Source organism: Mastomys coucha, unplaced genomic scaffold, assembly GCF_008632895.1.
Source record: "Mastomys coucha isolate ucsf_1 unplaced genomic scaffold, UCSF_Mcou_1 pScaffold22, whole genome shotgun sequence".
Classification (NCBI taxonomy): domain Eukaryota; kingdom Metazoa; phylum Chordata; class Mammalia; order Rodentia; family Muridae; genus Mastomys; species Mastomys coucha.
The window spans coordinates 250276064-250293288 of NW_022196905.1; the positions used below are offsets into that span (position 1 = coordinate 250276064).

General features: G+C 44.8%; 1 protein-coding gene across 5 annotated transcripts in view; it reads right to left on the bottom strand.

The window, feature by feature from the left end:
• Positions 1 to 17225, bottom strand: part of Adat1 (adenosine deaminase tRNA specific 1) — a 27878-nt gene extending 10653 nt beyond the window's left edge. For 2 of the 5 annotated variants that reach the window (XM_031341481.1, XM_031341484.1), the window contains exons 1-8: positions 16980 to 17225; positions 15139 to 15318; positions 14803 to 14871; positions 12215 to 12269; positions 11494 to 11624; positions 6380 to 6983; positions 2601 to 2746; positions 743 to 842 (exon numbers count right to left, since the gene is read on the bottom strand). In XM_031341481.1, coding sequence (XP_031197341.1) covers positions 743 to 842; positions 2601 to 2746; positions 6380 to 6983; positions 11494 to 11624; positions 12215 to 12269; positions 14803 to 14871; positions 15139 to 15304 — 1271 coding nt within the window. In that variant the 5' untranslated portion in view covers positions 15305 to 15318; positions 16980 to 17225. The other 3 variants (XM_031341482.1, XM_031341483.1, XM_031341485.1) reach the window with 3 other exon arrangements.

A 17225-nucleotide genomic window follows, 5' to 3' on the forward strand; every position in this document is an offset into this window, starting at 1 on the left:
GAAAGAAAGAAGGAAAGAAAATAAAGACAAACCAATTAGGGAATTAGAACAGGTATCTGTCCAAAGAAGACTATGAATGGTCAGTAAGCACACAGCATGAGAAAGATGCCCATACTATCACTGATTGGGAGATGCAGAGCGAGACCAGGAGCAGCCCTCCAGACCTAACAGTAATCACAAGGGTCGGGCAGGATGCAAGGCAGCCAGAGTTCCTCTCCACAGCTCATGGGGATGGATGACCATGGCATAGCTGCTAGGAAAATGGTTCAATCATTCCTAAAAAGCTAGCCATGTGGTTACCACATGACCTAGCAAATTCCTTAAGAGAAATTAAAGCATACAAAACAGGTACCCAGTTGTTTACATCAGCACTATTCATAATAGCAGCCCAAAGCAGAACATCTCCAAAGGCCTCACTGAAGAGAGGAGAAGCCAAATGGAGTACAGCCAAAAGAGGAGTGCTGCTTAGCCATACAATGTAGTGCCAGTCCACACCGCATGAGTGAGCCATGCTGCGTAGATGAAGCAGACACAAAGGACCGGGTAAAGGATTTCATTTATACAAAGTATCCAGAAGTCAGAAACACACAGAGGAAGTAGATGTAGCAAATGAGTGATTTCCAAGGGCGGACAGTGGGGGGGGCAGAACTAGTTTTCTTTTTCGGGGAAATGAAAAGTCTCAGAATTGGATGGGAAGGGGTGTGTTCATAGCTACCCTCTCCCCAGCCCCAGAAAGCTGTACCTGGCCCGAGGGCTTCCGATTTCTTTCTTTGTTGTTCCTTGTGGAAAACCATTGGCTGTGACATCCAAAGGCTGCAGAGGAACGGCACTCCAGCTGATGGCTATGAAGAGAGGAAATGTGGGGCTAAAACATTCTCTACCCATAAATCAGTGCTGCGCTCAATCTGGGCCAGAGTCTTCTCTCTGCAGTAGGCAGGAGTTAATACAGACCCAGAACTGGTCAAAGTGCTGAGTTAGTATCTACTGAGTGCTCAGCCCTGAATGGGACAACTGCGTCAAGCCCCACTCCTAAGGCTCGGGGCCCAGAAGAGGAAGAACGAATGACAGAGCTGGAGGGTGGGGGACATGCTGGGAAAAGTTCTCTGGACATCTGATGGCTGCCGCACAAGTGGAGTTATGGTTACCTGCAAAAGGTCCAGCCAAGATGAGTCAGCATTTCACCAGACAGCACTAGCTGGCGTCAGGCGACTGTAAAACGTGCAAGCAAACCCCAAGCCAAAACCAAACCAACTAAACCAGCTGTCAGATATTACACAAAAGTATTTCTGTGACTCTACAGCAGCATGAAAGCTGGCTATGACATCAAAATCAAGAGGGGTGTGATGCCTGGCTCTTCAGGGTTCAGTGACATCAAATCACGGTTCATGGTTATTACTATAGCTTACAATTTAATTTATTATACTTATTTATTGAGGTATATATATGTCATGGTGCATACGTGAAGGCCAGAGGACAAGCTAAGGGGAGGTGGGCTCTTTGGATTCCAGGGATCAATCTGGAGTTATCAGGTTTGTTGGAAAGTGTGCCTTTACCTACTAAGCCATCTCTCTGGCTCTTAGCTTACAAATTTATTGAAAATTTATTATATGCTAGGTACAGAATTATAAGTTATATATAATATAGATAAGTGTGCCGCGCCGATCACCCTGGCCAGCAGGGAAGAAAGATTAGCACACCAGTTCCTTCCAGCAGCAGTTTACTCATGAGTTGTTAGTTACATGAGATTCAAGGGTGTGCCCCCGAATGGTCTGTGAGTGCTGCTTAAATACCCTTTGTAGGACTGCCCATGAGCCCATACCACATCTTGCGCTATCATTGGCTACAGAGTCATGGCAAAAGATCAGGCCACTGGCAGGTGCAACCCTCTTGCCAAATAAGGACTTGTTTACTCCTTAGCAGAAGAATGGCAGGCACCATCTTTAAGGCGCGGCAGCAGCGCTCCACTGATAAGTGTGTGTATAATATTTAAAGTCTTTTTTAAAAAGATTTATTTATTTATTTTATGTATATGAGTACATACCAGAAGAGGGCATCAGATCCCATTACAGATGGTTGTGAGCCACCACATGGTTGCTGGGAATTGAACTCAGGACCTCTGGAAGAGCAGTTGGTGTTCTTAATCGCTGAGCCATGACTCCAGCCCTAAACAGAATTTCTTTCTTTTTTTTTTTATAATTATTTTTTAAAAGATTTATTAATTTACTATATGTTAGTACACTGTAGCTGTCTTCAGACACCCCAGAAGAGAGCATTAGATCTCATTATGGATGGTTGTAAGTCATCATGTGGTTGCTGGGATTTGAACTCATGACCTTCAGAAGACCAGTCGGCACTCTTAGCCGCTGCTGGGCCACCTCTCCAGCCCCCTAAACAGAATTTCTTAATTCTCATAATATCCATGATGAGCAATATTCTAATCTGAAAATAAAGAAGGCCAGGACAGGGTAGGTGATCTGGTCAGGACCTCACAGGGCATCTTCCCAGGAACACACTGGCGTTCCCACTGCCCTAGGCTACATGATGCTGACTGACTAGGGCAGTCTGTGATACTCCAGGGTAAGTCAACCTGGATCCCTTACCTGCCCCACAAGGGACGAGTCGGCCTGGACTGTCACCTCTTTTCCTGATCACTGCACAGCGGCTCTGTTCAAACAGTAAACCCGACTGCTGTATTTTCAGTTCTTGAACTCCAAAGCCTCTGGGTAGAACCAAGGTTTCCTGACACCTAAGTAAAAGGGGAAATGCAGTTCATTACAGTTTACATGTACCCAGAGAAAAAGACTCTCCGATGGTAGCTCAGTGTCCCCAAGCCTTCCCAGAGTCAAAGGCCACAGTAGCTGAGTGAGTTGTCTATTGAGGAGGGACAGGCCAAACGTGCCAGAGCGCAGGTTCCAGGCCAGCCAGGCTACACAGAGAGACCTGGGCTTGAAAAAACAAACCAAAAGACAATAACAAAAGAAGGGACTTTTACATTTTATTATTTATTTAGCCTAGGATGGTCATGAACTTGAATTATGGTAATTCTGATCCTCCTGCCTCTGCCTCCCGAGTGCTGGGATTACAGGTGTGCCTACTCTGTTTTATGAGGCGCAGAGGATCAACCAGAGAGCCTTACTTATGCCTGCCAGCAAGCAGCTTACCAACTGAGCAGCAAACCTGCACTCCCGGCAAGAATTTTATGGCTTAAAAAAGATCCCATCCTACTGGTCTGAGGCATAGCTAAAAATGAAGTTAATGCCTATCAGTGGGGTCAGAAATCTAAAACTTCATTCTTATTTTGAGAAACTTACACTTTACCTTGTTCACATAGGCTTCTTAGGAAATCCTTCAAACAACTCAAACTAAAATGATCCCATACTATAAAAGTTGTATTTTCTGAGTTCGAGGCCAGCCTGGTCTACAGAGTGAGTTCCAGGACAGCCAGGGCTATACAGAAAAACCCTGTCTCAACCAAAAAAAAAAAAAAAAAAAAAAAAAAAAAAAAACAAAACATTTTATTTTTTTCCTCTTCTGAACAGCCAGGCACTCACATGATGCAAATGTAGTGCACAGATGGGAACTTCAAATCTCAGAAGTTTTACAGCCATTAGCAGCCAACACCACATTCCGTGCCCTTCCCAGTGCCTGTAACGACTCTCCGTTTGTGGTTATCTCACAGCAACGAAGCCAAACATGCACAGCTTACTTCACTTAGCTTTAGATTTAATGGCTCACTCACTCGGATGCTGGAGCACGTATCTGAACACTATCTTTTGTTTTTGAGACTGGATCTCACAGAGCCAGGCTAGCCCTGAACTTAATGTAACTTCTAATCCTCCTCTTCAAGTGTTAAGGCTGAGCACTGAGTACCACCATGTGTGGTACCCTGATCCTTTCTAACAGTGAACAGAATTTGCTTGTTTAAATGCAGTACTTTTTCTGTTTGCTTGCTTTTTAAAAGATTTATTTACTTACTTTATGTATGAGTACACTGTAGCTGTCTTCAGACACACCAGAAGAGGGCATCAGATCCCATTACAGATGGATGTGAGCCACCATGTGGTTGCTAGGAACTGAACTCAGGACCGCTAGGAAGAGCAGTTAGTGCTCTTAATCACTGAGCCATCTCTCCAAGCCCTATTTGTTTGCTTTTTAAGACAGGGTCTCACATGTATCCCTGGCTGTCCTGGAACTCACTACATAGACCAGGCCTTGAAGTTCACAAAGGCTCAACTGCCATTGCCTCTGCTTCCCGGAGTTCTGGGACCAAAGATATATGTCGTCACACCTACAGATACACTATACCTTATTCATTTGTTCGTTTATTTATCCACTGATAAGCGTTTGGGCTCCTCCTGTTGGGGGCTATTCCGACATGCTGCTATACACAGCTCTGTATGTTTTAATGGGAATATTCATTTTCACTTCTCTTGGGTGTGTGCCTATGAGTGGGAATGCTAGGTTCTGTGTGGGGTCCTGCTTTTGGAATCTCCTTCTCAGGCTGTATGTCCCCATGATGCCTCTCTAACTCTAATTTATTATAGCACACACCAGAGTGGTCAGGTGTACAGCCGTCTCTATCCTTTTTTGAGACATGGTCTTTATTTTACAAAGACTTAGAATCCTGCAGAAGTAGCCTAGACTGACCTTGAACTTGCATCCCCCTATTTTACCTTCCTTAGTGCTGGGATTTGTAGCTGGTCTTTGTTGCTTTGTGGGTTCTTCTTTTTTCCACCTTTTATTCCCCTGGTTTTAACCCTATCACTAGATAGGAGGGAAAGAATAGAGGGAGAGACATCTCTGAATCAAATTTTTTTTTTTTTTGTTTCTCCTTTGAGCACAACTACTAGCAAACTGCAACCAAACACCTGGATAACCAGTGACCACCAACCTTGCCTGTCAGGGCCCTAGCATTTATATACCCTCTGAAAAGTTCCCAGAATTCCAAATACCACACAATTGAAGAAATTATCTGCAGCTGGCAAAACCATGTCCCTGCTACAGCGCCATTCGGACAGTCCTAAGCAGCCCCATATCCCACACCTGGGATTAAAATGAAAGCACGGCCAGGGGGTGGTGGCGCATGCCTATAATCTTGGGAGGCAGAGGCAGGCAGATTTCTGAGTTCGAGGCCAGCCTGGTCTACAGAGTGAGTTTCAGGACAGCCAGGGCTACACAGAGAAACCTTGTCTCAAAAAACCAAAAAAAAACCAAAAAAAAAAAAAAAAAAAAAAGAAAGCACGTTCTTACAATGTGTTATTTCTGTGTTTTAAAAAGAAACCAAAATTCCAAAATTGTCACTATAGGGATTAAAACTAATATTTAGTTTTTACAAACTGTTTGTTTGCTTGCCTGTTTTTTTTTTTCCCTTTCCTTTTGAGAAAGGATCGTATGTGTAAGGCTGGACACAAACTCCCTATGCAGCTAAGGGTAACCTTGACTTTCTGCTCTTCCTGTCTCTCCCCCATAACCCCACCAATTGCTAAGACTAGAAGTCTCCGCTGTCATCAAGCTCAGTTTTATGCAGAGCTGAGATTCAACCTAGAGCTTCATTCAAATTAGGCAAGCACTCTTCCAACTGAGATACATTCCCCAGCCCTGGCAATTATTCTGCTTACTGCACAAGTACACAGCAGAAAAATGATAATGTACAGCCTTAACAAAGAAGAAAAACAGCCTGTAACACCATGACTCAGAGGTGATTATCGACCAACTGCCTCCTACAGCTTTCTGTGCACAGACATATTTTAAAACCAAGATGGAGCTTACTTCATCTTCTAAATTGCTCTTTAGACATTACAAACATTTTTCTACATTAAATATTTATCAATACTATTTTTAACCAAAAAAAAAAAAAAATCACTTAGAGCCAGGCAGTGGTGGCGAACGCCTTTAATCTCAACACTTGGGACGCAGAGGCAGGCTAATTTCTGAGTTGGAGGCCAGCCTGGTCTACAGAGTGAGTTCCAGGGCAGCCAGGGCTCCACAGAGAAACCCTGCCTCAAAAAACAAAAACAAAACAAAAAAAATAATCAAATCACTTAATTTCCAACTGTAGAGAATTTTTTTCCTTTCCTTTTCTTTTTTTTTTTTTAAGATTTATTTATTATTTCATTATGGGTGATTGTGAACCACCATGTGGTTGCTGGGATTTGAACTCATGACCTTCGGAAGAGCAGACTGTGCTCTTACCCTCTGAGCCATCTCACCAGCCCTTCCTTTCCTTTTCTAAGTTACTGTATATACAATGTAAACCTAAGACTTATACTTTCTTAATTATTTCTTTAGAAAAAGTGAAAGAGTCTCCAGGTGTAGCCGTCTGGCTCCTTGCTCGCCCTCTGCCGGCTCCACCCTCACCTCCACCCCCCACGCGTCTCACCTGCCAGTCAGTGCTCTCCTCATGGCTTCCTGGCTGTATGGGCACTTCCCAATGACCACAGCTGACATGTAGATGGGCTTCTCCAGGAAGTGCATCAGCAGGGCGCCCTGGCATCCGAGGACATTCCACCTTGCCATCTTGTCGCTGCAGGACAGGGAGCATGTCCTGTCTCCCCTGCCGGGCTTTACACGAAGTAGTCCCACCTGATGGTAGGCAGCGCCTGGCTTTCTCAAGTCTCCAGTTTCTCCAGGAACACACTTGGCTCCCGTTCTGTACACATCCACCACCCTGAAGCTACCTGAAGCTTTCCCACTTACAGCATCCGGTTCCTCCTTGGTGTGATCAGAGCTGCTGACATCTGGTTTGACTGGATCACTTTCCTGTGCCCCGTTGTGAGCTACACACTTGGAGGGCGACCTGGCAGGTGTTCCCAGCCTGATCTTTTTGGCTACAGGACTGCCAGAGTCTTCACAGTTCCTTTTATTTTTAGAATCCTCTAGATTCTCAGTCCCTTCCACAGGCGAGTTGTTGGCCCAATTTCGGGTGACAGGACAGCAAGGCTGTTCTTCAAACTCAAGCATCGGAATGATGGAGGCATCCCCACCTGCACGAGAAGGAACCCCTGAACCAGTTATTCTCAGAATGAGTCCCCCTGACCAGTGACATTAATGTCCCTTACATATTAGAAAAGCAAATTGTGAGGCTGGAGAGACAGCTCAGTGGCAGAGTGATTGCCTGGCATGCAGGAGATCCCGAGTTTATTTATATTCATTTTCTCTCACTCTCTTCTTTCTTCTTTCCTCTCCTCTCTCTCTCTCTCTGTCTCTCTGTCTCTCTCTCTCTCTCTCCCCTCTCTCTCTCTCTCTGTCTCTCTCTCTCTCTCTCTCTCTCTCTCTCTCTCACTTTCTGTGTGTGTAGAGTAAACCATTGGGACCTTATATACATGCTGAACCAGAAACTATGAAGGTGGGACCCAGAAGTCTGTTTAATAAGCTGAGTAGGCCATTCTGATGCAAGCTTAAAGAATCATGGCCTTAGCCAGGTGGTGGTGGCGCACACCTTTAGTCCCAGCACTTGGGAGGCAGAGGCAGGTGGATTTCTGAGTTCCAGGACAGCCTGGTCTACACCCTTGAGTTCCAGGACATCCAGGGCTACACAGAGAAACCCTGTCTTGAAAAAACCAAAAACAAAACAAAAAAACCAAAAAGAATCATGGCCTAAAACTAAAGTCAATTTGTTTTCCCTGCAGAACCCTTGATGAATTAAGGAGACAGGTGATAAGCCTTGGTAAAGCATAGGCCTAAGGGGCACAAGGCCTGCTTTTGATTGCAACTACCATAAAAAAAGGAAAAAAATAAATACAATACCCAAACCACATGCTCATATGCAGGTGTGCACATGGTGTGGCACATGTGTGGAGCTCAAAAGACAACTGCAGGTGCCAGTCCCCACCTACTTCTTTGTTTGAGACAAGATCCTGTTCCCTGCTGCATACACCAGCAATCCACTTTGTCATAGGAGTGCTGGGATTATAGGGCTCACCTACCTAGTGTGTCTGGCTTTATGCTGATGGCAAACACTGCACACTGACACCTCCATGGACACTCTTCTTTCTTCAATAATAAAGTAACGCTAGGGCTGGAGAGGTGGCCTCAGTGGTTAAAAGTGCTTGCTGTTCTTCCATGGGCCCAGGTTCAGTTCCCAGCACCCACATCAAGTGGTTCATAATCTTTAATTCCAGTTCCAGAGGATCTGACACCCCTGTCTCTGTTGGAACTTGTATGCAGGTGGTATATATACATAAACACCCACATTATCATAATTTACATAGCAATAAGTAAATACATCTTTAAAAATTAATGATATATACACATATAAACAAATACAAGGGGCAGGACAGCAAGGTGCATGCGTTCAAGTCCGAATCAAAGTTTGTGAGGTCTTGATGAAGCTCCTTCCTAGACTCTGTGAGTTAGAACATCTCCATTAGATTAGTTAGAACTGTGGAAAACTGAACATAAACATCTCAAGGAATTTCTACAAGGAGGTTTTAGAAACACTGCCTTAGAGCAGAGTTTCCTTTCTTTCTTTCTTTTTTTAAGATTTATTTATTTTTGGTTGTGAGCCTAGCCTTTAACGGCTGAGCCACCTCTCCAGCCCTAGGTTTATTTATTTTATGTATATGAATACACTGTAGCTGTACAGATGGTTATGAGCCATTATGTGGTTGCTGGGAATTGAACTCAGGACCTCTGCTTGCTCCTGCCCAAAGATTTATTTATTTATTTATTATTATATGTAAGTACACTGTAGCTGTCTTCAGGCACACCAGAAGAGGGCATCAAATCTCATTATGGATGGTTGTGAGCCACCATGTGTTTGCTGGGATTTGAACTCAAGACCTTTGAAAAGGCTCTTAACCACTGAGCCATCTCTCCATCCTTAGACCAGAGTTTCTCAGTCTTTACACCCATGAAGTTTTTGTTTGTTTTCTCTTTTGAGATAAGGCCTTCTGTAACTCAAACTGGCCTCAAACTGGCAAGCACTTTACCACCAAGTTACAGCCCCCAGCCTGACAACTACTGACTTACAATGAACAAGGTTTCCCAAGGGCACTTGTGGCCTGAGAGCCTGTAAGATGCCCTGGAAAACAGTAGTGGCTTATTTTATGGCTTAGTAAATTCTACAAACATTAATCATAATAGCCTCATCTTGGAGATTTTATGATGTATATTCTCACAGAAAGGACCCACAATACACTGCAAAGTCCAGTGCATACCAGTGTTTCTGAGAGCTCCGGTGTTTCCTTGTGCTGGTTTAGAGAGTCCTCATGTATTCTGTGCCCACAGAAACCAAAGAAAACCTGAGGTCAGGAGAAAGCGCAGCACTCCCTTGAGAAGGAAGCTATTTCTTCAAACACCAGCCCAATGTGTGCTGCTTTTCCAGCGTGCAAAGTATACTTGTAGTCTTTATAACCAGAGAGTGGCAAAGGCAAGAGTGACACAGAAGGAGAAATGTTGAGGGACAGGTTGCCTGGGTGACTTCCAGAGACCTTACAAGGTGACAGCAACTTTGGAGAATTCACTGGGGTCCACCTCCTACTCTGTAGGCTCGGGGATGTGATCTCGACAGAATGCCTGAGTGCAGGAGGCTGACTCACTCCAATGACACACAAAGGCATGAGTCTAAAGTAGCTAACCAAAACCCACATTACTCACTAGGAATGAGAAGTAAATGTCAGGGGAGCCAGAGGGTCACATTTGCTAGGCATCATGCTTCCTTCCTACTGATAAGCCATGGGTAGGGGGGAGCACCACATTGTAAGATTACTCATGAACGAAGGGAGTTGTATCAGTGGTTGAAGACTTTTTCCAGCAAAACAATTTCCAGAGGACTGCCAAGTTCTTATTTAAGATCTTAAAAGGCAAAACAAAATCCAATTATCACAATTAACAAAAGGAAGAATCTAATCCCCCCTCCCCCATCTGTTCTTCCTCCCACTTCTCAGCACACAGTCATCATTCCTCCAAAGCCCTGAGGAGAAACCTGGAAGTCACCTTTGCCTTCACCCTTCATAAACAATCAGGAAGTCAGTCCTCTGTCCTCCTGAAGCTCGAATCTCATTAATGACCTCTGCCCTCCCCCAAATCACCATACTCTCACTTTAAAAAAAAGATTCTAAGAACCTTTACATTTGAATTACCTACCACACTACTACATAGTCTTGAGTTTTCTTCCTTCCTTCCTCCCTCCCTCCCTCCCTCCCTCCCTCCCTCTCTCTCTTTCTCTCTCTCTCTCTTTCTCTCTCTCTCTCTCTTCCTTCCTTCCTTTCTTTTTTTATTTTTCCAGACAGGATTTTTCTGTATAGCCCTGGCTGTCCTGGACTCACTCTGTAGACCAGGCTGGACTCGAACTCAGAAACCACCTGCGTCTGCCTACCAAGTGCTGGGATTAAAGGCATGTGCCACCACCGCCCGGCTTAGTCTTTTTGAGTTTTCTTGCTTTGCACAGACACCCACAGAGCAGCATGTCTGAGTCCCCTGGTCTGTGTAGTCCCTCAGCAGGCTGACATCCTGGATATATCCCCCAGGTCTTTACTCATGTTAAGCAAGTATTTTACCACTGAGTTCTCTTCCTAGACCCTTATTTATCGCTTTAAACTCAGTGTCCCTATTGTGTCCAGTATTAGAGAATACTGTTTTATGACAGGAACGGTGGCTCACTCCTGTAACCTCAGAAGGTCAAGGCAAGGCAGAGTAACAGCAGGACTGTGCTAAAAATACAAAAAACCCCGGGTGTGGAGAATGCCTGCATTCCCTAAATTTGGGAGACTGAGGCAGGAAGATGGCTGAAGTTCAGGGCCAGCCAGAACAACTTAGCAAAAACCTGTGTCACTCTAGTGAGAGGGCTCAATATATAACAGTGCTTGCTGCCAAGCCTAATGAACTGAGTTCCATCTCCAGAACCCACCTGGCGGAAGCAGAGAACTAGTAACTACAAGTTGTCTTTCGATCTCTGTGTAGATACAGCAGCACATATACACACACACAGTCTCTCTTTCTCTCTAAATATGTAAATTTTAAAAAGTCTCAAATAAGAGAGAAATATATATTTGCTCAATGAGTAGATGAATAAATGAAATGGGCTTTAAGATTAGTTACTGCAGCCGGGCGGTGGTGGCGCACGCCTTTGATCCCAGCACTTAGGAGGCAGAGGCAGGCAGATTTCTGAGTTCGACGAGGCCAGCCTGGTCTACAGAGTGAGTTCCAAGACAGCCAGGGCTACACAGAGAAACTCTGTCTCGAAAAACCAAAAAAAGATTAGTTACTGCAGTTAAGATTTTGTGCTTTGAGCCCCAATAATTATATTGTACTTTGTAAGGGTTAAGCTTGAAGATGCCCAGTCCTGACTTTGAGAACAGTATAAGACTCCACATTGCCCTACATCTGCCTTTTGCTTTCCCCCAGAAGCAACATGACTGTGTATATAAATAGTCAGTGCCATTAGTTTTAGCTGTTTTCAGTCAGAATTGCCTTTGGAGAAACATCTCCAGGACCGAGACAAGCACTGGGGAACAGTCAACACAACATTAGTCCCAAAGCTACTATACTTACAGGGTGTGTGGCTAGAGAAAAACACAAAAGACAGGCCAGGTCTGAGCCTCCACAGTCCTCTTTGAGTTCCTGGAACAAAGATGCTATCCTCTTTCAAGACGGCCGCCAAGTAGAGCTGATGGAGAAGGTATCTGAGGGGTGCAAGATACCAGAATGAACCCGTAGGCTGGTGACAAAGCTTACATGCTGGGGGCCTGGCATAGAGACAGACAATCCTTGGCTTGATCCCCAGCACTAGTAAATCAGTTAAATGGAGAAAAAGAATAAACAGTACACTTCTGATGTAAAGAGAACTCTCTGGTTGGGTAACTGCAGGAGAGGGTTACAATACAACAATGAGACTGGTCATGATCTGGCATTATGGGAATGACAGAAACCAGTCCTTTGTAAAGGCTAGGAAGATCTCAGGCTTCCCCCTAATCTACCGAGGCCAGAATCTCTGCAGGGAGGCTGCATCTTCCCCACTCCCATCCCTGTGCTGGGTTTGAACCCAGAAGCCTGATGTGCCAGGCAAGCGCCCCATCACTAAGCTTATATATACCCCGGCCCCAGAGACCTGGGTTTTAGCAGGTGATTCTGAGGCATACCCAAGTTTGAGAACCACAAACTTGGACCCTGGTAGTTCTGTGAGACATGATCTGCATTAGCTCGAGCTTATTAGAATTGCAAATCCCACCCCCAGGCATGGCCAACCAATACTATCTGGGGAGTGCGGCTTTACCTCTGGAAACTCCTTCTGGCTATGATCTCAGCATGGCTGTCATTGAGGATGTCCCCTGTGGCAAAGACAGGATATATACTGTAAATGAAGACATGGGATCTTCCGGTAGACCCCGCTCGCTCCAGCCTAAAGATTTATTTATTATTATACATAAGTACACTGTAGGTGTAGAGGGCATCAGATCTCATTACAGGTGGTTGTGAGCCACCATGTGGTTGCCGGGATTTGAACTCAGGACCTTTGGAACAGCAGTTAGTGCTCCTACCCGCTGTGCCATCTCACCAGCCCAGAAGACATGGGATCTAGAGAGCCTACAAGAACATACAGGTAGTGTCCCCATGCCAGCACTCAGGATGACCATGTTACCCCTCGGAGCTTGAGTTTCTCAATACATGGGATCATAAAATCCTTTGTATAGGGGGAAAGCCTATAGAATAAAGGATGAAGTGGGTGTGATGGTGCATGTCTGAAACAGAGGCTGGTGAATCTCTGTGAGTCTGAGGCCAGCCTGATTTATGCAGGGAATTCTAGGCCTGCCAGGGCTACACAGAGAGACTTTGTCTCAAACAAACAAACAAACCAGCAAAAATAAATAGGATCCTTTAGGGATGTCAAGATGTCAAGAATATCCCTGCCCATGTGGTGATGACCAAAATACTTCTGGACAATGCCAAAGATACCCTGGGTACAAAATTGCCACTGGTTACTGGGTCCATGGTGGTGTACGTAATCCCTGTTTAGGCAGGAATACCAGGAGTTGGAGGCCAGTCTGTACAACATAGCGATTTATATATAAGCCTGGCCTATATAGTAAGATCTTATCTCAAAATACTAAGTACGACGGGTGGTGGTGGCACACGCCTTTAATCCCAGCACTTGGGAGGCAGAGGCAGGCGGATTTCTAAGTTCCACGAGGCCAGCCTGGTCTACAGAGTGAGTTCCAGGACAGCCAGGGCTACACAGAGAAACCCTGTCTTGAAAAACCAAAAAAAAATAAAAAATAAAAAATAAAACTAAGTACAAGCAAAACAAAATACCTGTAGTTGAGAACCACTGATTTATAGAAACAAATTTATAAGTGCTTAAAGACTGAATCTAGGGTCCTATATGCAGCTAGGCAAGTGCACTGCCCCAGATTCCCTAAAATTTTTAAAAGATGTCTTATTATACTTTTATTTATTTTGTATAGATGTGCCATGATGTGTGTGCATGTGACATAAGATGCATGTAGAGGTCAGAGGACAATTCAAAGCTTTCTTCTTCTACCATGTGGACTCAGGGAATCAAACTTACCTTGAGGTTTGGTGACAGGCAAGGTTTTACCATGAAGCTCTGGCTGGCCTGGAGCTCATTAGAACATCGCAGAAATCCACCAGCTTCCAGGGTGCTGGGCTTAAAACCATGTGCCACCAACCCCAACATTTACTCTATTTTTTTTTTTTTGACATGGGGTTTCACTAAGCTGGCTAAGTTCTTCTTCAGCTCCACCTGTGGCCCAAACAGGCCTTGAAATTTAGATCCTCTTCCTGCCTTAGTTTCCTAAGCCACTGAGATTGCAGGCTTGTGCCACCTGGCTACAGAAATCTGTGTCTGTAAGTCAGGGCTGGAGATATCTTACACCACAGTACCATACTCATGCTTATGGTGGCACATTTCCATAGTGGATGTGACATAGTCCTTGAATACAGGAGACACGGAAGGGGCTTCACCATTCTTGCAGATGCTAAAGGTTATTTAATTCAAGATTGCTTTCTGGGCTTCAGAAGCCACTGAGGCTGCTCCTTACCCCAGTTATGAAGCCCGACTGCCTTCCAGATATAATGTAGAACGACTAAACTCAGGGACTTTTGGTTCAAACTTGAGAACGCTGACTGCCTTTCAGAAGCACGCTCCTAGGGATTTTTCACTCCAATTTGGATTTCTTTCCTTTTTTTTCTCTTGAGGCAGAGAATTTGCTATGTTGGCCTTGAACTTCCTGCCACAGCATCTAGTGTGGGGTTTACAGGGGTGCACCACCATATTCAGCTCTGAATTCTCATTTTAAAAAAAAATGGTCATCGGTGCTGTTAGTACACACCTTTAATCCCAGGGCTTGGGAGGCAGAGGCAGGTGGATTTCTGAGTTCAAGGCCAGCCTGGTCTACAAAGTGAGTTCCAGGACAGCCAGGGCTACACAGAGAAACCCTGTCTCGAAAAAATAAAAACAAAAAACACCAACCAAACAAACAAAGAACCCGTGTCTTGAAAAACGACAAACCAGCCTGGCAGTGGTGGTGCACGCCTTTAATCCCAGCACTTGGGAGGCAGAGGCAGGTGGATTTCTGAGTTCGAGGCCAGCCTGGTCTACAGAGTGAGTTCCAGGACAGCCAGGACTATACAGAGAAACCCTGTCTCGAAAAAACCAAAAAAAAAAAAAAAGAAAGAAAAAGAAAAAAGGACAAACCAAATCAAAGAACGGTCTTCTAATTCTGGGAACGATGAGTAGTAAATGAAGGCTCAGCCATTCCAACCAGTATGGCTCCATTTCTTTGACAAGGTCAGTATGGACTTAGCACAGAGACAACTGTTTAGAGCCCCGTCTTTGCTTACCGCTCTCTCTCATCTTGGACTGGCCTATGCATTTTGTTCCTGTTCCCATTGAGACAACTTCCTTTGTCACTGAGAGGAAAAAAAACCAAATCATTAATTGAGTGAATTTCCCGAGGCCGAATGCTTCCTAGTGTTTGGGTTTAATAAGTCCACATTCCTCTGCTCTCTGGAGGATTCCTACAGGTGGATTCAACTGGGACTGCAGTTCCATTGGGGTGATTTGTCGCCACCAGAAATTCTACACCACCTGGTGGACAAAATGGGGATAACACCTAACATAGTTCGCATCCCACCCAGTAAGCTCTGTGGTTGCTGACAGAGAGAAAAGGGGCTCACCTTGCACTTCCTTATCAGGGGTGTCACAAGCTTGGTTAGCTGGAGACTGTACCTTCACCACAGCTGCCAACAAGGTCCACTCACGATTTGGCTCAGGCTTCCCTTGCTTAGGCAGTCTGACATAGTGTGCATAGCACAGCTGAGCAATTTCATCTGCGGTCCACATAGGTGGGGCTAGAGCTGAGGCCACAGAGAAAGCCAAATCCATCAGAGCAGAAAGGAGAACCAGCTTAGTACAATAGAGCCTCACTCCAGTGCTACAGCCGTCTCTAATGTAGCCCCACAGTGCTCACACTAAGGTTTTTTCTTACTAACCTCCCTCCCCTCCCATCTTTAGTAAAGAAAAGAGTAAAGCCCAGAAGACAAGCTATTTCTTCAGGATGAACACAAATTATAAGTGTGGTTTTGCTATGTTTTACACTGTCCTCTCAGATTTCAGCTTGCTTTGGGCAGATTGTTACCCTACAAGGTTTCTTTTGGGACGATTATTCTCTTCCTCCTTTTTTTCAAACAGAAGAGTGAATCTACTTCACTCTAGCAAATTTCCAAAGTCCCTCACTGAAAGCTCTTCAACAGTTGTGCTTAAGGGTGTGGGCATGGAGTTATTATATGTTCTAGGTTTTAATTTCAGTCTTAATACAGATTAACTGTGTAATTCCTGGGTAGATTAGTTTTCACATTTGTTAAAACATGACTAATAGTACTTAACTTTTGTTTGTTTGTTTGTTTTTGAGACAGGGTTTCTCTGTATAGTCCTGGCTGTCCTGGAATTCACTCTGTAGACCAGGCTGGCCTCGAAAAGTGCTGGGATTAAAGACATGCACCACCACACCTGGTATTTTTTTTTTTTTTTCTAGACAGGGTTTTTTTTTCTGTGCCCTGGCTGTTCTAGGATTGCTCTGTAGCTCTGGGTGCCCTGGAACTCACAGAGACCACGTCTCTGCCTCCTTAGTGCCAGGATTAAAGTCATGTGCCACCTGGCTAGTATTTAACATATTTTATAAATACTTATAAAAGCAAATGTCTATACAATGTCGACTGTGATTAGCATTAAGAAAATTCAACATTGGGTGATGTGGGAAATTTGAATTGGTGGAGGAGAGAGAAGCAATGTAACAGGCACATGAAGCCACTTACATACAACCTAACAGAACATTCAGATCAGGTCTGAAAGAAGGCTGCCTGTGAAGGTTGGTGGAAAGTCTCCCAATCTTGGCTGTTAGTGCTCACTGGATATATCTTGACTTCAATCGATTATATAAAAAGCTTCTTGGACGAGCTCATGGGATGGCTAGATATGGCAGAGCATTTATAGAACAAACAACAGAATAGTTTTTTGCGGAGCTCTGATGTGATGTTTTGGCAAGGTATTTCTAAGACTTCTGCAAAATGCAGGCACATTTTGCACTAAATGGTAATGATTATTCTGGCAGGGACCGACGGAGATTGTTATTTTCAAGTCTAACGCACAGAAGTCTTGTATTTACTTCTCGGAGCACAAGCATAAAGAATCCCAGAATCCAGTGAGTTCCAGGCAGGCACCAGAGAACAGTTTATTTTTATGAAGGTAGACACCTGCCATTAAATTCGAGGTACATATTACAAACTACAAACAAGGGGACGAAGCAGTCCAAAACTACATCACGAAATTCAAGTAGCTGCCAGAAGGACCACGCAGTTGAATGTTTCGATATTTTGGGTCCGCTGTAATTCATCTCTACAACCCCTACAAGACCTTGAAGGACTCCTTCATACGAAGCAGCTCAAACAAGTATTGCTATAGCTAAAAATAACAGTCCCAAAGGCTGAAAAACCCCCACTTCTTTTTCCACCCTTCCTACCCCGGAGTGGGGCTCCACCGGGCTGGATCGCCTAGCAGGGATGTGAGACCTTTCCCCGCGGGAGCAGTGGACACGGGTCCTCAGTTTCCTCCCACACACACAGGGCCAACTGTGTAGAGCTAACCCTGAGACGCCGATCCGGAGTCTCTCACACCCTATTATCCACGCGCCGCACCCTCCACCGCTTCCTCCACGCGATGCCCCTCTACCGCCACGCGCGCCGCAGAAGTGGTTGCGCAGCGGAAG